A 24,517-nucleotide genomic window follows, 5' to 3' on the forward strand; every position below is an offset into this window, starting at 1 on the left:
GCCATCTATTTCCTTATACTTACCAGTCTGTCACATCAACACAGACACTCACACTATGAACTAACTAACTGAACTAACTCCTCCCAGGAACCCAGAGTACTCATGCAACCCATGCAAACATGCTCCACAGGTCCTCCTAGACAGGTCCTGGCTAAATATTGGTTCTGAACCCAGGAGGCAACAGTGCTAACCATCGCAGCCCCCTATGTACTTTTGGTCATGCATCACCAGCTGCCAGGATCACTGCCTTCTTCCTTCCTTCCTTTTTTTGGGGATATTTTGAACAGTGCTTTGTTGGAGATTGTTGAAGAAGCTTCTTTTTCATGTTGTGCTCGATCATATGATTTTATTTCACATTAAAATTTATACTGGTATTATCAACAATGATATGGATTATCCCTAGTTAAAGCACAAAGGTCTGACAGCTTCTTAAGCAGTTTAAAGTAAAAATAACAATTATAATAATAGTAGTTTTTAATATTTTATGCTTCACTGATGACATGGAAAAGTTGCAGAAATTAAAGACTCATTCATAGCACGCAGTTCTTATTTTGAAATTCTGTTTATTGGTTCATCTTTAGCCAGGAGGGCAGCAGCAGCCACACCACACTGAGAGGAGCAAAAAACAAAACAAAACTCAAAAAATAAAGATGACAACAAAATCTGTGCCTTTATCTCTGACAACTGTAAAATAAATACATCTCAACACCATCCTCACGATTAATGTCAGCGCCATTGTTGCAACCATTTAAATAAATATCCATGAAGCAAAAATGGCAAAGAAACAAAGTGTGAAAAGCATACTGTTCCATATATAATATATTCATTTAAGATAAATTTCTATATATATTTGTTCCATATACTCTCCTTAAACTCTTTTGCAACATATAAGATGCCAATTTGTACCAAAAGCGATGCTTGCTAAGACACGAGGAGAAGTGTAGTGGTTATAGTGGCAGCCTGCGTACGTACAGCATCACACAGGTTCAGACATGAGCTCCGGCCCTGAGGGCGGACAATGTTGAAAATGTTTAGGATTTTAAACTGGAGCACTTTATTTATTACATACAGATGCACAAGCCATGCAGCATGGGGGAGTCACTGTTTCAAGATGTTAATTCCCTCAAATGACTGAAAAAAGGTGTTTGAAATGACAAAAACAGTCCTCCATTTCTATTATGCAGTAAAAATGGTGCCTTACTCAGGTTTACTGACACCAGTGCTGTTTCTATTACAATTATCTAGCTAATTAGCTCTCATTAGCTCTTGTCACTATACTGAGGTTTTTAAAACATTTGACTCGTACCCCACCCATAATGCATTGCTTATGCCTCTGTGTGTATCTGTTGTACATACAAAAGACTGCATACTGTAGAGATTATGATTGGATAGTTGTCACTGCAAAGATATTAAAGCTACTCTGAACACAGGTGAAACAGTTAGCTAAAAAACAAGTGCAATATCATCCCGATAGAAAAAACAATCCAGATAGAAATAAATGTTCCCCAAGTCATCTTCACAAGCACCAAAGATCTGACTGAAGTCGCTCAGCCAGGGTTAAAGGAGACAGTGTGCGCATCTGTGTGGAAACCCATCAGAAACTCATGTCCACAGTGATGCAGCTGAATATGAAATGGTTTCCATTTTGAAAGTTTTACACTCACACTATTGTTTTCAGTCAGGATTTTCTGTTGCCTTTGAAGCATTGTTGTTCACAGAGATGCATGCAAGGTAAAATACGCCAGCTATCAATCAAACAAACAGTTCCTTGAAAAGCTCACTTTCATGCCACTGCCAATTTTCAAGCAATTTCTAATATCTTTTCATTAAGAAGCTAAAACTGGCAGTTGCGATGAAATGTTGGGTAACTTTTCAGATTCATTAGCATTAAGGTGGACATGTTAACCCTGGTGATTTGCTTAACGAATATCAAATATGTCGACTGTTGTTTTTCTTGTTTGTTTTTTTTGGATGCCAATACTTTGAACAGTAATAACCATGGAAAAAGGTGGAATATTAAAAAAAAGAATGAGAGAAAAGTTCATATTTAAACTGAGTGTGTCCTCCACAGTTGCCAACCCATCTATCAAAGTGGAACCTGTGTCGAGACCAGAAACATTTAGGGCAACATTTGCACTTCCCAATGCATTGGTGAAGGCCCGAAGACATTTAAAGAAGACATGTTACACATTTCTGTTGCATAATCCTTATAGGCCTAAAGCATAGGCTTCAGACTGCTCTAAATATTCACTTCTTTACAGTTTATTTTACTCTTGGCTCTGCATGATGTCAGTATGGTCACCAAAGCCCTACCCTGTTTCTATCCAAGTCTTTTGTTTGTGACGGACAGCCAATCAGAAGAAAGTTGAAGACTTTCAGTTACCACAGCCCAGTGTAAGATAAATAAGGATTAATTTAAACTGATTCATGCAAAGTTGGTATAATCTAAGGAATTAGCATAATAGGTCCCCTTTAAATTTACACCTTTAGTTCCAAGGCACCTTATTAGCAGTAGTTCAGTAGCAAACCCTTGACAAGTCTTCAATTCCCTCCAGTCTAAACTATAAAATGTTGTTAGCACATCTAATGTTAGAAATGGTTACTTGTTCTGTGATAAAGTCATTAACAGCCTTCGGCTGTTTGCAATCCACTGCCTCACTTTCCTTTTATGACAATAATAACAGTTGCTATTTGAAAACATTCACAGATTGCATGAATGATTGTCCCCTAATCCTGATGCATGATTTGGATTGTCTGCTTCAGAAATTTGCAAAAATTCCTCAACCTCCTTTAGAGATTCATCTTTAGAAGCTCTTTCTTTCAGATTTTTTTATTATTATTATTATTGTATAGAACCAATTTGTGCAGCAGTGACTAATGTATGTAACTATAATTGCACTGGTTCTATACATCTATCTGGATTGTTAAATAACCCCTTTGAAATCCAACATACTTTTTAAAAATGCTAATGGGGAGTAATTTTGCATTGCAGTCAGTCGCCCTAAAAGTTCCTGAATGTGGACTCTTAATAGTTCACAATAATGAAATATAGCCATAATATCAATCTCATACAAACAAAATAAAGCAGAATAAAAATAGTTTTACAGTTAACAGCCCATATTTACATATAAAAATATAACAAAGGAACATTTAACATATCAGGTCAATGTGTGTCTGTGCTTAGGTCACTTCCTGACACACACACACACACACACACACACACACGCCCAAATGCATCCAAACATGAACACACACGCTTAAAAACCTGTACATGCGTACACACACCAGCAAACATACATGCATACTTTGTGTGTGTGTTTTTTTTAACTGATTTTGATCCTCCTCTAAATGTGTTCCATTTATGGTTTGCATCAACACCTGAAGTCCTGAAAAAACTAAAAAAAAACAAACAACCAAAATCCAAAAGTTTAAATCTGCACTGCTTTTGCTGAGTATTCATGGTCTCCAAATGACCTCATGGACCCATCAACATCCTCTGTTACTTTTCCTTCATCGACTCCTGTTCTTTTTCCTCTTAGCATCCCTCCTCACCATTCTGTCTGTTTGCCAAACACCACAACTCTACTCATCCTGTCCTCTCTCTTCTCTCCCTCCCACGCTCCATTCTTCTCCAGGCCATTAAGAGCTATCATGAAGCTAATTGCCTGTTTGATGAACTCTCCATGGACCTGGAACTCAAGGCTTTTAGCCGTCTGAGCTTAAGAGGAGAGGCGAATGAGACATTAGGGATATACAATGCAGTATGGGTGTGTAATGTGCCTTGTGTCGGCTCTTTTTGATGGTTAGGTCATTTTTAGTGCTGTTTGGATCAGTTTTAGACCTTTTGCCTTTACCTGTAACTAACCGATATTATTCGAAGTTTTGTCCAGGGAGGCAGGAGCTAATGAAATTTTCAATCCAATTTCAGTAACAGAAAATGAAATTGTGATTGAAGCTCAGGTCCAGCTCTAGGGTATTAAATACTGCTATTTTGTCAAAGCCACTGGTGTCTCATACATACGTAGAATGTTTGCTTTGGTGGTACTCCTGTCGTACATCCTGGCTTCACATGAACGCTGGCCTCAGTACTCCAGGTAAGCCTGTTTTTTCAAGGGGTATTTTCAAACCTAACCACTCCTAACCAGGAAGTGAAAGAACAAAGTGAGTGGAAATTGCACCAATCAAACAAAGAGCAAAGCCCCAGACTGAAGATCAGAACATGCTGTCTCCTGGCTGACACACTCCTGGTTAACAAGCGGCCGTTATTCTCAGCATTGAGTGTGACCTCCAAAGGTGCGTAAGGGCACTGGGCCCAAAGCAACCCTCCTGCATATCTGTGCAACAGCAGCTTCTGGCAAAAGCACAGCATTTGATACCCTAGGATGAGGATTCATTGGTATATCAACCTTTAGGGCCCCGCTAGCACTTTTAACTTTTTACCTTATTAGCTTCCTTGTGTGTCCTTTTCTTCTGCCAAGTAGTCAACAGCTTTTTAGGATATAGGACGCAATGTCTCCCTATGTTAACCCAAGAATTTGCTTTTAAGTGCTAAAACACTTAATGGATTATATAGACGAATGGTTCATTAAGAATATGGTTTTCAAAACCCTCCAAGCATTTGGATCATCTGGAAGTTCAGAAATGGCATTTGATTTCAGAATGGGTAGAGAACTGATGGGTGGGGTGGGGGGTGTTTATGTGTAGTAGTGGAGTAGAGGATTGTGAAGGAGGTGGGTCAGAGGAGGGAGCGAGGGAGGTTGGCGACAGGCTGGCTTCAGGAGGAAACCCGACCAGACCCTCAGAGCTCCAGCGAAGCAGGACTGCTAAAAATAACACAAGGCAGGCTTCTTCTGCTGATAAAACAACAAACACACAGGCTCATACACAGGTTGTTGCACAGTAGGAGGACACACACAGACGGACACGCACGCACGCTGCCTCACAATAGATGCATCCTCCCTCTGGTTAAATAATCCCCCAATGAGCTCTAGGCTCACAGGGAAAACATTGTCCATCTACCTCACAGTGCTTTTCGTTTACAAATGAGCTTAATAACATTGAAATTCACACCGTTTGTTACAGTGAATGGTCCCTTTTTGGTGTCAAACTGTTGTCACAGGTGTCGTTCATCTCACTTTATATCTTGGTGCTTTGCTGAGTCTCAGTAAGATGTTCACCTCAGTACAACACTGGTTTCCTCGTTCATCTTTAACGTTTTTTCAAAGTTCTGAATCTCGTTGTAGTTTTAACCTCCATCTCTCACACTTCTTCTGATCAGGTCAGAATCTGTTTGCAAAGTCCATATGCAGGCTTCTTTCCTTTGTGAGCGATTCCTTTGCAAAGAATTAGCACAGAGAGTGGCAAAGGGTTGAGAAGGGAGGAGATTCAATAATAAATAAATACATTTTAACATGCCGAGATTGCACCATAGAAAGCATGTTTTTTTTGTTTTGTTTTGCCTTGTTTTTTGTCTTGGTGTCTTGGTTAAGGTTTAAGGATCGGTCCAGCAAAGCAAAACAGCTTCTTATTCTTCAACATAGGCATTAATTCTCCAACATAAGCAGGCACATTAAAGCTTTGGTCCCTCCTGAGTTGGAGAAATAAAGGTACGTTAGGTGAACAACTTGGTTGTTTGGTTGGTTGGGTGATTGGTTGGCTTGTCATACGTAGGTAGTTGGGTCACAATGGCACTGTCGTCATGATGTCAACCGAGGGACCGTTGATTGGTGACAGCATTGCTTTTGGCCACATCTGAGGGGAAATTCATTTACTTGGCCCTCATTCAAGCCTGTCATAACGGTTTCTCCAGAGCTTTGCTGCGGAGCGAGGGATGGCAAGGATTAGGGTTGGAATTGGAAATCTTGCGGCACACAGTGTTGGTGTTGCTGCACCTGCAGCCGGGCCGCGTAGCCCGGTCGTGGGCACACCGGCACAGAGCAAGGCACAGCCTGGCAGGGGGGTAGCAGCAAAGGCAGGGCAGACATAGCGCCAGCAGTCCCATTGTGCTCCAGCGGGCACAGGCATGGGCTGGAGCACAGGAACATGGCTGGTCAGCACAGTTATCTTCATCATCCTGGGCAGAGCAGTGATAGAATAAACCTTTAACACAGCACAAGCATGTGCCATACTCCACGGCATTCTCAGCAGAACACAGACAGCGTTGTCCACAGGCCCAGCAAGAAGGCAGGCGGCGTGGGGCGCAGCACTCTTGACATTTACAGCGGCCACACCTCTCACAGATGAACTGATGGAGACTGAGTTCAGCCTCATCTTCCGCCAGGCGTTTACCAAAAGAATCAGGCTTCAGGTCCCCTTTAGGCTGTGAATGGACCACCGAACCTAAGCCAGAGTGAGATGGTGTCAAACCTGCCAGTAGCCGCTGGTCTGAGGTGGCACTTGTTCGTGACATAGAAGAGCTTATGGTACTGGAACGGCTCAAATGGGAAAGATGAGTGTGCTGCTGTTGACTTTGGCTGCGGGACATGGCTGAGGGGAAGGAAGGCTGGGGGTGATGGATGTATGCACCGTGAGGGTAACGGTCATCGTGGACCAAAAAGAATCCAGACTGCGTTGCAGGTTCCAGTGCCACGGGCCGCTCCACATAGTCATTGTTAGCCCGAATGGCACGTATCTGGTCAAGCGACAGCACTGAGTCCAGCTCCATCCTGAAGGAATGAGTAGAGTCCATCCTGGTCAGCCTGCTGGATGGCACCAGGGTTGGAAGCCGGGTCTGGGGCAAAGTGCTCCCGGTGCTCAAGGCACATCAGATAAACCTGCAAACACAAAGAAAGGAAGCAATAGTGATTATTGGTTCTAATTTTTCATAAAATTCTGGGTTATAACATCTCTCTCTGAGATACATAAGAACTATTTTTAACTATCAGGAGTGACTTTAGTAAAATGCATCAATAAAAACATGTAATTGGAAATTTTAAGCCACTTCTACACATGGTAGATAAGGCTTTGGTATTGGGTTGGCATTCAACATTCTACATTCAATTTATACCAGGCATATTTTCTGTAATCACAATTATATTAACTAATAAACCTTTCATTTTTGTATATGTCAGATGTTGTTGCTTCATTTTTATGAAGTCAAAGAATGATTTCTTTTGAGTGTATGGTGTATATTTAGTGTTATGTGGAGAAAAATGTTGTGAAAAGCAAACAGTAGCCTGCATGTTGCTCTCCAAAACTTTAAGAAGCATTTGATCAGGGATGGATTTTGGCTGCAAAACCTCCACACAACCATCAACCGTGTCATCATGACCGCTGAGGCGCTCCACTGCTCAAGCTAACACTATTATTAGCCTGCCAGAGCCAAAGAGACACAACCATGAGGTTCACACTGTAATTTAACATCTGTTGAGCACAGCTGCTGATGCCATGGAGGAATCCCACCTGCAGACAGAGGCTGGCAGTGTGGCCAAGCACTTGAGCAACAGAGAAATAGCTTTAAAAATGGTTTAATTGATATATATATATATATTAATCATTTGTCTCTGATTGGCTCAACTCTGCCAGCTAAAGATTTTAGACTGATTTATTGAGGTACATTTTCACTGAGCAAAATATCTCACCATAAAAATACTTTATTTCAGAAAACCATCTGATAAAAATAAAGTAGGCTACTCTGAGTTTCGGTCTGTGGTTCCAATCAAGCAGCAACCACAGCGAAATGCTGAGGCCAGTGCAGAGATACTTAAAGACATGTATTTCCTTAAAAGCTACCAATATATGCCAGTAAGTAGCTTATAAAAATCATCTGCTTTCCTGTAACAGTTTCTTTACAAACTATTTTCAGAGGAAGCACTTTCTAGAAACAAGGTTCTTGGGTATGTAAATTATGTGAGCTATTTGGAGCACCACTAATAAACCTTGTTTATCCTCATGCACATTTTTTTTTTTTGCATAGGTTCACTCCAGTGGACCGGTTTTACCTCATTTAAACCATCAGCTTTTAGATTTACAGTTATTGCTTCAGTTCATTGAAATTTGTGGGTATTTGTTTATGCGCAGCTCTCATAAGGTCCTGCCACAGGATTTCAGCCAGGCTGAGGTCTGGACCTTGACTGGGATCATAGTCCTTTCTCAAACTTTAGCTGTCAGACAGATGAACTCACATTTGACTCTTGAATAGTATAAAGAGGTGTTCATGATGAACGCAGTGACTCAAAGTGCCCTGGTCCTGTGGCTGCAAAATAAGCCAAATCTTCATCTTTTTATCACAGTGTTTGAAAGTTGCTATGAGGTGTTCAGTGTTTGGTTTTCTCCAAATGTATTTCTTATGGCCAGAGATTTCCACATTGGTCCAGTAAGTCCAAAGAACGTTGTTCTAGACGTTTTGTGGTTTGTTCAGATGTAACTTTAGAGAGAAGAGGCTTTTTTCATGGCAACAGCTTTAAATAAGGCATACAGACTCTTTCTCTAGTTTCACTGTTATGAATTTAACATTTTAAATGCTAACTGAGGCCTGTAGAGCCTGAGATACAACTCGCTGGATTTTAGTACTTTATCAAAGTGTTGGACAATCTGACCTTGGGATAAATTTGATGGGACATACACTCCTGAACGCTTGAAAACAGGAAAATGTCTGAACATCTCCTTTTATAGAGGTACAGTTAATCAAGCCTATTTGAACAGAAGCACCTGGCTGCTAGTTACCCTTTTATTTCCAATGGAAACTGTAAAGCACTGGTAGGCAACTCCAGGCCTCGAGTGCCGGTGTCCTGCAGGTTTTAGATCTCACCCTGGGTCAACACACCTGAGTCAAATGATTAGTTCATTACCAGGCCTCTGGAGAACTTCAAGACATGTTGAGGAGGTAATTTAGCCATTTGAATCAGCTGTGTTGGATCAAGGACACATCTAAAACCTGCAGGACGGAGGCCTTGAGCTCTGGAGTTGCCTATCAGTGCTGTAAAAGGTCTTACAGGACGGGATAGAATTAATTTCACGTGACTGTGTATTGTATTTGTGATAACATAATGCATTTTTTGGGCAGCACGGTGGCACAGTGGTTAGCACTGTTGCCTCACAGCAAGAAGGTCCTGAGTTCAATTCCACCATCAGGCCGGGGTCTTTCTGTGTGGAGTTTGCATGTTCTCCCCGTGTTTGCGTGGGTTCTCTCCGGGTACTCCGGCTTCCTCCCACCGTCCAAAGACATGCAGCTTGTGGGGATAGGTTAATTGGATAATCCAAATTGCCACTAGGTGTGAATGTGAATGGTTGTCTGTCCCTGTGTGTTGGCCCTGCGACAGACTGGCGACCTGTCCAGGGTGTACCCTGCCTTTCGCCCTATGACAGCTGGGATAGGCTCCAGCGCCCCCCGCGACCCTGATAAGCGGAAGCGAATGGATGGATAATGCATTTTTTGTTAAGGCTTTCTTCTTTAAAAATTTAGAGTGGCCCTACAACCAGTAGGATGTAAGAGTGGAAGGAACAGATTAGCAACTATCAAGGTAAGAGTAAGGGAGGTGTCTGCCATTAAATAAATCCTTTATGTCCTCTTGAATTAAAGAATAAAAATATGAAATGTGACTGGGTAATCTTTGGAGGGTGTTAATATATCTGGTTATCCTGCCCAAGTAAAGTCTGTATGGGAAACACTGGTATAAAATGACATGCATTGTGTTGCATACGCATTCAAATGCTGAGTAAGCCACTTCTTTAAACGTTAACGTGCATTTGCTTGGAAGTGCAGTAAATGCATGATTATACTATATTAAATTAAAATGTCTGAATATAGATTAATATGCCACTGATTTGATTTCCTGTTTGAACATCAGAGACAGAACGCTGTTGCTTAATTTAGAGAAAAAATGCTCGGTTCTTTGTGTTTGTTTGTGATAAAGCAAGCAGCCAACATATATATCCACACACACACATACACACACACAGCTATATCCTCACAGAGAAATGGCAGTCTTGCCAAGTGGCCAACGGGGAGAGATCACTGGCTCACTCCTCACATGGGGCCGGCCCTCTTAGAGAGTAATGAGGCCAAATGGAAATGCGTTTAAAGCAGCTCAGATCATGAGATTAGATAGAGCATGGAGGTAAGAGGAAGCAGAAGCAAATGTGTCTCTTTAGCTCCATCCATATGCATCTAGACTTATTTCAAAAATGTTTCCTCTATTAGTGTCCACTCTTCTGCCAAAGCAAAAGAAACACTGGAGATTCTTTTCTTTGGTTTTTGAAAAAGAAAACAATGCATTACACATTTTCACGAGCCTCAGATGTTGTGTTATTGTGTTATTCTGCTGGATTCTAGCAGGTTAATTATTATTAGCTGATTCTGGAATTGCAGTATTGTCCTGCAGATGTTAGACATGGGTGGTCGGCTGGGATTATACTTGTTGGGAATTGTTCTGCTTTCATACTCAAATGTATTAAAGACACTGAGGCATGGTCATGTCTATGCAGCTCAAAGATGCCCCTAAAATTCTGTCTCCCTGTATTAATGGCATCTTTTCCCCAAAAACTAGTCAATTATCTTTAGAGGACTGCATTATGGATTTGTTTGTTGAGATGAGGAAAGTCTGTTTGATGCATGACTTCACACTTGTTCTGCCAAAAAATAAATAAATAAAAATTAAAAAGTCAGACTTAACTGAATGCCACTCATTGAGACACATATTGCCAGATGAACAGCTGATGGAAATTTATCAAACATATGAAAGCCATAATGGCATAACACAGCACTGGTGTTGCAAATAAGGCAAGATGGGAAAATTCTGGAAGAAAGTAACTGATTGTGGGAAAGTTTATGTATTTTACCACTATTACAGTAAGAGCATTCGTGTCTGCCGCTGTCCAAGTTTCAGCAGATGTGGAAAAAACTTTAATTTATGGTAGATGAAAGTAAAATTATTTTATGAATTAAATATTCTGTGATAATAGGCTACACAACCTTTTGCACTTACTTTAATTGCAGTAGCATGTGATGCTTTCTTTTTAAATAATGGTCCAAAAACCTAAATGATTCAGTCTACTGCCATGCCTCTCTCATAAGTAGTAGACTGCTTGAATCAGACTGCGAAATATCTCATCAGGATCTCTCATTTTAGCCAGAAAAATATGTTAAATAATTGCAAATGTTTTGGGAGTTTTTTTGTACTGTTTTGAGTGCCCAAAAGTTAAATAAAAAGGAGTAAAAAAGAGAAGTGGATACTGAAAAAGGCAGTGCAGACACAGTAATGGAAGAGCAAACAGATGTAGGGATGATAGGATGGTTGAAACCCAAGAATGGCAATCCATCACTGTGAGAGCAGGAGAGGTGATTAGCAAGAATACAAAATACACTTCCTGTCCTCCGTGCCAGGAGACACCTTTGAGCAAACAGCAAACTGTGGCAGCCTGAACAGAATGGTGCCCAACCCTCTGGCTTTTCTATATAGCTCCCCCCCCCCCGCTGCGCCCTGCTTCCAGAAATCCAGCCATAAAGCAGCAGATAAGGAGGGCCAGGTTGTTTGGATGAGGATGCATTTTCAAATTAGTCTGAGGAGAGAGAAGAGGACCTGGTGACTAATCTCATCACAGAGCAGTGGCCGTGGCTCGCTTATACTCTGCTCGCCTATCACACCATCTAATTGTTAAAAAAGAAGAGGCCTGCCAACTATTTCCATGACCTCATATTATTTACTCTTTCTGGTCGTGCCTACTATTGCCCCCCTCTAATATGACATACTTACAGCAAGTAAAATCAGAAGGCTTGAAACTATAGAGTTTGAATGTAGAGTTACTGTAGGACATTTTCAACAAATTCGACAAGCAGTTGAACGACTCACGATTTTCAGAATGGATTTCTTTTCTCTGTTGCATGATATTGTTAGGTTGTAGACAAAGAAACAATTAAAAACAAGAGTTTATTTCAGAACTAAAACTTTGTCCAAAGCTTCTATTTTATGATTAAATTCCACCATAGACTGATGTTTATTGCTGCGATGAAGACTGATGGAAATCTTAGTGAAGTAAATAAGCAGCTCTACAGGTAAGCATACACTTTTAATACAATTATTGTTTCTAGGAAGATTAGAGAGGAAAATATTGTCTGTTTTAAAGGCCCTGGTATCATAATCAACACATGGCCTTTATGCATGCAATCAGCCACTCTGATTGGCTGAGCTGAGATTTCCTGTTGTTTTCAGTTGTGATGCTCAAGCTGTGTCCCAGTTCAGGGTCTGCACGCTTGAAGTACGCGCACTACGGTGCGTACTATAAGTACGACAAGTGCGGAAGTGAGAGGCTTGTGAAATGGGACGGTATACGCTTCGTCGCGCTGTTCAGGTTGCCTAGCAACCACGATACTAACCGCGAGACACGTTACATACAGCTTTGTTTGACAGAAATGAAGGAGAAAAATGTTTTGTTGGTCATTCATTTTTGTCATGACATCACTTTGATTAGCTGAGTATCTGAGGCTGAGACCACGGGACTGTAAAACATGATTGTTGGGCTTCATTTCTGTGCTGAACAGTCATTTAAGATTAGTTAGTAAATAACAATTAGTTAATGTTGTTCATGAGACTAAAGCCATCTCACTGTGGTAATGTAAATATAATATGGCCAATTTTATAGTATTGTCAGATTATTATCAGATAGATAGATAGATAGATAGATATCACTGACTTTCAGCTTGTTGTGTTTGTTTCACAAATTTGTGTTAACTGCAAGAACCTAAACCCACGGACTTGGAGACAGGGGAACATGGGGGAATGCAAAACACTAATGAATTTTAGAGTTTCAGGACTCTATAGCAGCGCGCTGCATCACACCTTTCATCAAACACTTTGCTATTCTAGTAAATTTAGAATAATTGAAAATTTGGATCACATGCTTTCCTGATATTTCGTGATCCTAAATAAGATGGATGTTCCTGGGTAACTTGATGCACGTTTGTGGCTTATACTGAACTTCCATGGCAAGAAGCACCGTAATTGTTTTATAATCTATCTGGTTCAGAGTAGAACGGGGATTGGGGATTTTTGTGAAAATTGTGCTCGGCAGCATAAGAACAGGATAAGAACAAGTATCATTGTGGACATAGGGACAGAAAAACAATCAACAGGAACAGGAGACGGACAGAGAGGGTTAACAGTATGAATACGCGGTTTGTTTTGGCACGTTTTTGTTTCTTTCCTTTTCTTTTACCATGATGAATTCTCCAAACATTGCATAAGTAACATAAACAATGGATGTCAATGAAGCAAACCAGCCTAAAAGAAAACAGTCATAGGGAGCTGTTGTTTCAAGAGGCCGTCAGCGGTAACCTGAGGATGGACCTCTGTGCTAGGGGAGTATCAGTAATGACTGAGCCTGTGCCCTGGGACACACACACACACACACACACTCCTCTATCACACATTTCTACAAAAACGCACACCACACACTGATCTACACTGCTGCCCAGTCGTTTCTCATACTGCCATGTTTAAACTTCAGTGCAGTCTATCTGTATCATTGATACACATAAAACAGGAATTCATATTTTTTTCTTTTATTGCCTCATATGTTTTCATGGTTGTGATGTAGGTAATCACACAGGAAGGTTTTTTCATATCTTTAAACCTTCATATACCAGGAAGCAGGAAGTCTGTGTTTTTCTCAGTGCAATTAGACATGAAGCAAAGACTCGCTGCTGCGAGTTACATTATCCAAGCAGCGTTTTATCAACTAAGTCAGAAACACTAAAGTCATCACTTTTTGTCCAGGTGACAGCCATCCATTAGAGAACAGGACAGTAGACAATGATAACAATACTATAACATAAGCTTATTTGTTTGAAACCTCTAAATATTATCATTAACAGTTGGCATATTGTACTTCTGGCATTGGGTTTAAGAGCTGACCATCACTGTTTGGATGCGGTCTATGCTAAGTGCGCTTCCAGAGTTTTATAAACTCTGAAAAAAAGTGTTTAATGTTGAAAACCCATTTGCCTCATAAAATCAAGAGGAAAAAGAAACTTGTAATTAGTCCTGATTCCTTGTCTGCCCGCTGACTCTCTGACTTCCGCTGAGTCTGGGCTCGACCTGCTGATGGTCGATGGAGTTTAATGGATAAGGCTTTGTTGCATCTCCCCCTAGATGACATCATGGTTTCTGGCTATTTTAGAACTGACTGCAGTGACCCTTTGCCTCGAAATGAGGAGGGGTTGCCCTCTCCTCACGTCTCCTTTCCTTTCTTCTACTTCCTTCTGTCATATCTTCCCCTATCTTCTCTGCTCCTCTCGCTCCCAAATGTCACCTTCACTGCAATCCCTCCACCTTCTCTTTCATCCTCTCACTGCTCTCCTGTCCTTGTTACTCCTTTAACGTTTTGCGAGGTGTTAGAAATTGTCTTTCATGAAAGATGCTATCAAGCGCTGACTGTTGTGGTAAACAATCTGTTAGTTTACATAAATACATTTTGGGAAATTATCCTTTTTTTCAGCAGAGAAGATCAATATTGATTTAATGTTTGTGCCAATATGCCACTGAGCCTGAATATAAGAAGGGAAACCTCCAACTCCAAACAGGGGCATAGCCAGGATTTTAAGCTACATCCACACTGGAAGCAGTTCAGACCAACATGGCAAACAGAGACCATAGAAAGACATACATATAGATATTTGGCAACTTCAGGCAACTATGGGGGAACTACTTGCTGGGGATGTGAAGTGAGCGTGACCCAAGATAAACTTTTCTCAACTTTTGGGCAAGTGACTGAAGCAACTACCAGTGAGTTTAAAGAAAGCCACTGATAGTAATGTGTGCAGGTAGTAAATACAGTAAAGTGACCAGCAGTCAGGTTCAACGCGATTAACAACTCGTGTGGCCAGAACTTCAGAAGTACAGGGATCAAGAGTCGGCCCCACGTTTCAGAGAGAAATAAAACTACACTTGGTAAAAGTGTTAAAAAAAAAAATGTGTGTGTATATATATATATATATATATATACATATATATATATATATATGTATATGTGTATATGTATATACATATATATATATATATATATATATATGTGTATATGTATGTATGTATATATATATATATATATATATATATATATATATATATATGTATATGTACTTAAAAAAAACCTTTTGGGAGGCTCAAATCACACATATTGAAATAATGAATTCTGTGCTTAAATCATGAATTGTACAATAAATTATGTATTTGCAAATTCATTTTTTAATTATTTTATTTATTCAAGCATTACTACAGTAATTTATTATTTAATAATAAAATTTTAAATAAAAACACTATTTTTAAATCTATTTTTCAAAATGAATCATTAATCCATCAATAAATACTTCAAATCGAAAATGATTTTACAAAAAAAGAATGAAACTCAATTAAAAAACATTTTTAAATTCCAAATTAAAAAACTAATTTTCAAAATCATTTTTAAAAAACAATTTGAAAAAGAAAAATAATTAAATGGTTTCCAGAATCAAAGATTTATTTCTGACATTTAAAATGGCAATTCCACTCCTCATTTGAAAATCCATTTCCCTTTCCTGTTAGCTCAAGGATTAGCTATTATATTAGCTATTGGATTAACTATTGGATTAGCTATTGTGCAGACAATATGGAGAATTTTAATTACATTTAATGCTTTTTTTTTCTTTTTTTTTTACTTCTACTTCTGTCTTCTTAGAAACAAGAATCACCCACATTATGAGTGTGGACAAGCATTTTGTGTCCCCAACTCACACACCTACACCGTGGAGGTTAGCATATAGGTCTGCACGGTGCCTGTGGGATACCATTGCAGTGCCATGCTTAGACCATTAATCCCATGCTGTCTTTGTTACTTTTCCTACTATTGAGCTGCCTGATTTCCCAGTGTAAAACTTGGAGCTATTTTAACACAAGAAAAATAATCTATAACTACAGAAAACCTTCAATATTGAAATATGATTTGATCTATGAAAAAATAATGATGGACTGTAAAGCTTCTAATTGCCACAGACCTCTCATTTGAATGCACCGATATACTTCTAGGCAATAAGTTACATATTCATGTACTTTGCTGTTGTATGTAAAGACTTTGGACTCATAATGGAGCACTACAAGACCCAACTGTACTAGATATAGATTTTAATCCATTCTGCTCAAATTCCAGCTGTATGTACATGCGTGTTTGGCCAATCAGGCACTAAGACCCAGGGGCCTTCCTCTTGATGCCCTCCGGGAGCGCAGCAGGATTGAATGACAATAAACTGGATGAGATACCGGATGTGCCGAATCTGACCCCAACGGAAAGACTGAAATAGACACTGCAGACCAGCAAGTCCAGGCAGAGGGGGTGGGACAGGAGGGGAAGCAGCAAAAGAGGAAGGGAAGAGACAGCGCATGAGTAAGGGATGGTGAAATTAGTAATCATAAAAATGAAAGTGGTGGAGATTTGTTTCAGGAGCTGCACATAAGTTACACTTTTTTTCTTTTTCCTGACACATAATTTATGTAAAACTAAGTTATAGACGGCCAATAACATGAACTGTTATCTTGAGAAATCAGTATGTTTTTTTAAAAAGTACCAATGGATGAAATAGTGATCGCTTATAGGCTACTGTTCATATTACGGTACATGGCAGGCTGCCATCTTGATCTGCACCATTAAGTGTACAATTCTGCCCACTATAGATTTAGCTGTAGGCACGAATATGGATCAATGGATGACGTTTGGAGTTGGAACTAAATAGTTTGAGCGTTGCTGATTTGGATTTGAGTTTACTGTCGTGATTTTTAGGTACATTTTAGACGTTATAAAGGCTCTACCACAGTACCCATAAGAGCTTTTCTGGTTCAGACCAGTTAAGTTACTTCCTAATAAGAACTTTACGTTCAATAATGTTATTTTCACGCCTACACCCCTGAAACTGTCTAGAAATAGTCAGCTGGTTAGACAAGATATTAAAGTAGACCAATTATGCTTTTCCTTGTTTTATCTGATAGAAGTTGCATCACAAATGATGGATCCTCAACAAAAACGTAGTCAATATTTCTAATAATGAGGTTAGGATTAAGCCCTGTGAGCCTAAAGGTCAGACTTCACACTGCTCTATATGTTTCTTCAACTTTTCAGTCTTTGTGATGTCAAACAAACTTTCAGCTCCTTTGTACAAAGTCTGAGCGATGTCTGATTTTATGGTGACAATATTAATCTTGACTGTTTGGATGGACTGCTTCTTCTTTGTGCTACACCTTAGTGAGGACAACTTCAATGTCCCGACCTCTAAGTTCACACGTGAAAGTGGCTAGCAGTGGATTTACTAATAGATTGTGTGACTTAGAGGCCCAGAAGGAGAAAAAAAGATTGATTTAAGACTAAACAAGTTAGAAGAAATGTGTGAGAACGAGCAGTACTTCATTAACAGTAACAAAGGGGACGCAGTCTAAACATCATGAAAGTATGATAAGAATGCACATTTCTCACATGTGTTGTCAGCAGAGACAAATGAAACCTTGATACCGACTCGATCAGCATTGTTTTTCTCATCAAATACTTCAGCGTGCAACAAAATTAACCAACTATACTCAAAAAGTATCCCATGCCGGCATGTTCTTCTCAGTCTGACCACCTATTGTCATTTAAAATTGCTCTATGTGGCTTTATTACCACTTTGGCCTTCCGATCAATCTATTGACCTTCAAGGAGAGGTCAAAGGTCAAATGTGACATGATTTTTTTAGATCTTTATCCTGCACTTTCTATATCTTGGCAATACACACCACACTTGTAAGACCTATAGTTATAAGGATTTTTTTTGTTGTTTTTAGTTGTTAAAGTTGACATTGACGACCTTTGTGGATTAAATGGATTGTTAACATGACCCCACTCTACACCTGCATGCACTCACATGCATGCATGCAAACATTACCAAAAACATAGCAACTTAGTGGAGGCAATAAATACCAACCAAGTGGTGACATTTGTGCTGAACGCTTAAAAAGCCCAGCTTGTCTTTGTGATTCGAGTTGCATGCTCTACCAAACTGGTTTAGGGGTATGAGAGAGTATAAAAGTATGCAAGTAGTTTTCCTAATGGAGAAAAACACTTCTTTCACTTTCTGTAAAAGTACCATATTTGAGTGTTTGTATTAATACATTTTTTTATGTATATTTCCTGTACTCCGGTCAGTTTAGTTTTCTTAAATCAGTGGTTTCCAAATTCTAGCTTCTTGTACAAACATCGTTGGTGTTATACAATCTGTGATTTGAAGTTTAAGGACAACTAAAGACTGAATAACATCAACCACATGAGGCCTGAAACACGAACGCGACGGTAAAGATTCACACCTGTTGCTTGTTTCACACTCTCGTAGTACCATAGATTTGAAGCAAATTATCAGCTTTCTCATTTTATTCTGTTATATGTTATATAATATATATTTTGAATATTTTATTTGTTCTTTTATAACAAAAGGGAAAAGTTACGAGATTGTGACTAGTTATCTTAGACGTAGAGCCAAATGTGATGTTTGATTGTTCGGAGTAAGCAAGCGACAACAGTCCAGAGAAGCCAGTGGAAAATTCAGATCACATTAAGCGTTTTATTAGAAAATCCTGAGAATATATTTGTAAAGAGCTTTAATTTAAAAGGAAAATGGACTTCTTTAAGCAAAAGAAGTCCATTTTCCATCTTTTTTCAAGCCCTAAAGACTACTGCGATATTACGAGCATATAAGCAACATTATGTATTTCTTTCTGAAGGTAAATAAAAGAAATATACATTTAAAGAGGGAACTAGTGGCATCTTTTTACTGTTATTGTCATAAAAAGTATAAAATTCAAATCTAAACTGTATGACATCACTGGATTGACTATTTGGAGGATTTTGTTTGGGGAAAATAAAACTCCTGTAAATATGTTTGACTTTTCTGATGACTGCCTTACAGTCAGGTGACATCTGATGACCTTATGCACAGTTAGCACAAGTTTGTGTTTGATTTGATTGAATCTTCCCAAAATCTGATAAGTTTGTGGTTCTCTAGTTTATTAGGAAGTGTATTAGCTCCTGTTGCGTTCCATCTCCATCCATCCCATCCCTATCTTCAAACATCTTATCATTCTTTTTTGTCTCGTCATAGTTTTCCTCTACAATCCATCCATCCTTTCATGGTCAGCCCCTCTGCCTAGCATTGCCACTCCTCTAATCCCATTCACTTTCTTTTTCTTTCATGCTATCCCATCGGTCCATCCCATCAGTTTCTCATCCACCCACCCCTCCAGTCCCACCCCAGCGGAGATGGGTATTGACATTCTGCATCCGACCTTGAGGACAATCAATCCCAACCCCACATGTCCCCGTCGCAGTTCCCCGCACACACATACTGGTTAAACGTACCGAGACTGATGTTAACATGCAGAAACAGTTGGCTAATATGATTATAGTACACCATTGCATTTGGTTGTTTGATCGCACCTCCCGGTGATTTAAAAGCGTTTGATTAAAGTCACCAGACCTTGTGCAGTAGTTGTTATTGTTTCAAAACATAAATATAAAAGTCAAAATTGACAACAAAGATTCAGTACGGCTAAATGACTGAATGGAGCCACCTTTTGCTTGTTTTACATGTGTAATATGTATTTATAGAGAGTACAGATTCAAGAGTAAAACCCATCTCTTCCTGACTGTTTCTCCAGCAGCCAAGACAAACACAAGAAAGAGAGGAAGGGACAAGACCCGATCTTTTGGAAAAAAAAATGTTGCAAACATAGTAGGGCAGTGATCAGTGAATTTGACCATTGGTTATCAATGAGCTGGCTTGCAGTTGATGTTAGGTTCATGTGCACTGAGGCTTTGAAAAGTTCTGATGCCGTTTTACCACGTCAAGAGATGAAATCGACAGGAAATGATGATTTTCAGCTGGATTTACATGAAGATCAGAAGGTTGCCTTGATGTTCTGCAAACTTTTTGGTTTCATTTTGAAAAAGCGAGACTTCATTTTTGGAAAATTTTGATTTTTTTTTTTTTTTGGTAGGTGCTACTCAAACTCCCACTGTATTACAATAAACTTATCAGTTAATCATATAAAGAACTTTTGAGTATAGAGATGGTTGAGCTTGAAAATTTGCAACATAGTGAACAGCTTATTTTCATTTAAGCAAGTGAGTCAGAACAGGGTCTTTATTTAGAGAACCCAGAAAAAGAACTTAAATGAATTTAACTAAAATGATGCCCAAGTATGAAGTACAAAAAACCTGCAAAGCTGGAAAAAAACTTAATCCGTAATCACTGATTTCAATAAAAAAAGAAATTAATGAAAATATCAATTTCATGCAAATCATTAATAGTCCATCAGCAGATCAGATGGCAACAGGATGAATTTATGCTTACCTCCGATTGGTGCGAGATCCATTCTGCAGCAGTGAGCTGGGGCGTCCTGGTTGTCTGTGTGTATGTATGATTTATAGATGTGTCTATATGTCTGTGAAATTTGAGTTGATGTACTTTTTTATTAGTTTTTTTTAATATTTTAATTAAACTCACTTTATTGTACAGCAGGGAGTTATTTTCTCCTCTCCAGTTAATTTTATAAGATTACTGAACTCCTGCTGTCCTAAGGGTGTGTGCCTGAGGGTGACAAAGAGGCTGGGAGGATGCTCTTCCCCAGCACGACGCGCCCTCCTCCTCCTCCTCTTCCCGGAGCTTTTTCCCAGAGCACCACGATCGTGGTGCTGTCCTCCTGAGGTCACCTCCTCCTCCACCTCCTCAAAAAAGCCCAACCATTCCTTTCACACACACAGCAAAGAAGGGCTCCACTCTCTCTGTCCAAGGCATTCAAGTTACCACTGAGCCTTCTGATGCACAGTCTCAAAAGCAGGCACAGTTTTGGCGCTTGTAAATTTTCTCAGTTTTCACGGACAGAAAATTGTCCTCTGCTGCAGGAGAGAGAAATGGGAATATCTCCACGGAGAGCGGAAGGAGCAAAGTGAAATATCTGCAGCTCAGTTCTTTTGGTTGCAAAAATAAACGGTGATGAGAAAAAAGTCTTAATTGAGAAACTGATCGCAGAACTTTATTTTTTATCTTGTGTTTCTCTTTGTGCTGTAGTTTCCTCTCCACTCTCCAAGAGATGAATGACTGAGAGCTGCATGCACTTTCTCTCACTCCCTCTCTCTCTGTCACACAGATACACAGTCCAGTTACCCCTCCTCCTCCCTTCCTCTCTAACTCCTCCCTCTCCCATCACTGAATTAAATTCAATTCTCTGCTGTCTGAACATGACAGAGCAGAACGCACTGTGTTAACTAATAAACAGGTGCTGATTCTTGATGTTTTTCTCTATCCGATGTAGCCCAAACCAGTTTAATTCAAAGTTTGCTCAGTGTTTCCAATGAGGAGTATAACATGAAGTGAATTTTGTGTAGTGGCTGCTGGGCTTAGTGCCACTTCTGCTTTTCATAATGTGATATAATTTGGCTCCAGATGGTTGGTTGGTTGGTTGTTTTGCAAACTACTTGGGTTTTTTTCTGATTTTAGATCAGTGCAATAGCACGTAAAAGCTGTCGATCTCACTCATGTGTAGACAGCCAACAGTAGGTTAACCAGTCCAGCTAACAAAGCAAGCATATGTCTTCACAAAATGACATTTTCTGTGTGGAGTTTGCATGTTCTCACCATGTGTGCATAGGTTTTCTCCTCCCTCACTCCAAAGACATGCAGTTAGTGAGGTTAGGTTAACTGGTGATTCTAAACTTCCCATAGGCATTAATGTGAGTATGAATGGTTGTCTGTCTCTCTGTGTTAGCCCTGTTACAAACTGGCAACCTGTCCAGGGTGTACCCCGGGTCACCCTGTGGCAACTGAAGTAGGCTCCAACCCTTCTACCTGCAGCTTTAAGCAGAAGAAGATGGATGGGTGAAACAAGAGTGATCTATATATTGTAGGGTAGAAATGCTACAGCATTAGAGTGGTAACCCCAACGATCCAAGAATCCCCTGGTGAGGAAGAACCCTTTTAACAGAACGAGAGACCTCTCGCAGAACATTAATAAGATACCATCTCTTAAGAGATGTATCCATTTGTTCTCAATACAACCATTACTTCCACTGATAACATTGTTGTAACACAGAATAATGGAATCCACATCCATTTAAGAGTATACTGCCTTCATACAAAGTAAAATGAATCTAGAAATTAGAGATTTAAGCATGTTTAGCTCTGTCTGAGCCGTCCGATTTCCTGTGTGTTCTCTATTCGCAAATAAAGAGCGTGGAAATGAACAAACTCTCATAGAGTTTTAAAATTTTCTAATTGCTAAAATCATCATAATTAGACATTTTTTATTATTAATTTTACAGCACTTCAGGTGGTCATTGACAGGTTGTGGATTTGAATCTTGCAGTCAGCTGGGAGCTGTCTGTGTGACGCTTACATGTTCCCCCTTTACCTGTAGTTTGCCCATGTTCCTCCGAAAGTCCAAAGACATCCATGGTGGATTCAGTTATTATTTTAAATTGGCCATAAGTGTGTATGTGTGTTGTTCTCTTTCTTCTTTAGCTTGTCTAGAGTGTACACCAACCCTGATCCTATGAAAAATAAGTTAGTATCCAGCATCACCCACAACCCAAAGCTGGATAACTGTTTAAGATCATGGAAGGACTGATGGGTACAAAAGTTCTCTTGTGCTTTGGGAAATCACACAACCTTTAATTCACTGAGGCGTCTGTGCCAAATTATTATGTTGGTAATTTTGACAATAAGTGCATCACGGACCCCCGTGTCATGACTGCTTCTCTGCTGTGAAGCTGGTAATGCAGTTTTCTAAATGAAAACATTTTAGGATTGTTAGGACTATAAATGTTACACAGAACTTAACCGTGGTCAATGGGGGGGGGGGGAGGAAGACATTGAAATTCATTCATTCATTTGTTCCATTAGGACAAGTGACATCACTGACAATATGCAACATAACTGAAATATGAACCTCATCTTTTATGTGTGTGTGTGTGTATATGTTTGTGTGTGAGGATGCTCGTGCATCCATGTGTTCGTGTGTACGAGCTTTTTGTCTTTTTTTGGTCTGCGCCCTTACTCAGCAGGATCCTGGCTAGAGCAAGATGCACTGTGCAAGCATACAAGCGTGTAGTCCACACACGCACACACACATTAAGGTAACTGGACACTAGTCCCTAATGGGGGTGAGGGGAGCTCTGTTTCCTGTTGAGGAAAGCATCTGAGATGAAACAAACTGCTGGTAGAGACGCTGAGGAGAGGGGGTAAAGACAAAGACAATTAGATTATCTAAAGGAAACCAAAACTACCTTCAATTAAGGCCCTTTCCTTTACCTAAAATCTAAAGAGCATTTTTCAATAAAAAATTACCAAAAAAAAAAAAAACCACCTTATGGTAACTTAGAAGTGTGTTATGAAATGTACAAAAGGTCAGTATTCATATCATGTTTTGTTTGTGTTGAAGGTTAAAAATACAGCTTGAATATGGGAACAATTTACATTATGAAAATTGATGGCTGCCTGACAATAACTGCCCAGCTAAGATAAAACATAGCTGTCGTGGAGGGTCATCCACGACAGCTATGTTTTATCTTCCTTAGCCCTGAGTCAGATAGGCCTTGAGATAACTGAAAACTGTGTAGTCCCACACTAGTTGGTGACCGTTTGCAAAAGGTTGCTGGCTTTCACTGGGTGAAATCAGTTGCAAAGTGCTCCATCAAAGACCTTCTTGTGATTGCCTCAGCCACCTTTAGTATGCATGGAAGACAGCAGCCTGTCTGCAAAACTCACTAACTTTTAATTATCAAAATTAGACCTATTTTAAGAAAATTTGTGTGATATTTAAAGCAATACTGGATGGGTTTTTTTGGTGACTGCAGCTTCCAGGTAGCAGCATTTAGTAATGCAAACAGAATGAAGGGCAATCTCCATCCTTTTTCGGTGAGCTACTGTCATTGGTGTTTCAAAGTGCAAATATATTGGTAACTTACCACATCAGTAACTTCAATCCACAGCTCACTCTTCCTGTCATATGGAGGGCAGCTAGTGAGCACTCCAGCAAAGCTCAGCTAAGCTTACTTTTTGGTTGCACATCACCAGCTTCTAGCATCTACTCCTCTGACCTCTGGGTTATTTCCATCTTTATCAAGAACAAGTTTCCTCCATATTCTGCAAAGTACTGGGTTTGGTAAAGTAGTTCTTGTTTTAGGCAATAAATCATTAATAGATGATGATGGTGGTAAATGCACGTTGTTGCTATATCACTGATATCATGAAATAAGAATTTTGATGAGATGAACAGTCATCAGTCAACAGCCATTTCTGATGTGCGTCTTATTCTTTCACAACCACTTAGTGAGTAGTTGGGGAGTATTTGCAGACAGATCACTGTCTTCCATGCAAACTAAAGGCTGCTGCTATTTCTGATGTCATGTTTTGAGATTGTATCCTGACATTGTTGTCAAACAAAATTTCCCAAAAAACTTCAACTTTTCTGCATAACTGAACTCATTTGTGTGGAAAATGTATAAAAGACAAATGAGAATCCATAGACACGGGCCTA

At 39.6% G+C, this 24,517-nt stretch overlaps 1 protein-coding gene across 1 annotated transcript; it reads right to left on the minus strand.

Annotated features, from left to right (window-relative positions):
• Positions 1-549: 549 nt before the first annotated feature.
• LOC146566231 (protein sprouty homolog 3) lies at positions 550-21,106 on the minus strand. The gene is made up of 2 exons (XM_085289832.1): positions 20,335-21,106; positions 550-6,773 (listed from the first exon to the last, which is right to left on the minus strand). Exon 2 carries the CDS (start codon positions 6,686-6,688, stop codon positions 5,792-5,794), a length of 897 nt encoding a protein of 298 aa, XP_085145958.1. The 5' UTR covers positions 6,689-6,773; positions 20,335-21,106; the 3' UTR covers positions 550-5,791.
• Positions 21,107-24,517: the final 3,411 nt, after the last annotated feature.

This window comes from Mchenga conophoros, linkage group LG10, assembly GCF_057382185.1.
Source record: "Mchenga conophoros isolate Kocher_MC1m ecotype Shallow Benthic linkage group LG10, M_conophoros_male_GT1.1, whole genome shotgun sequence".
In the NCBI taxonomy this organism is placed as follows: Eukaryota; Metazoa; Chordata; class Actinopteri; order Cichliformes; family Cichlidae; genus Mchenga; species Mchenga conophoros.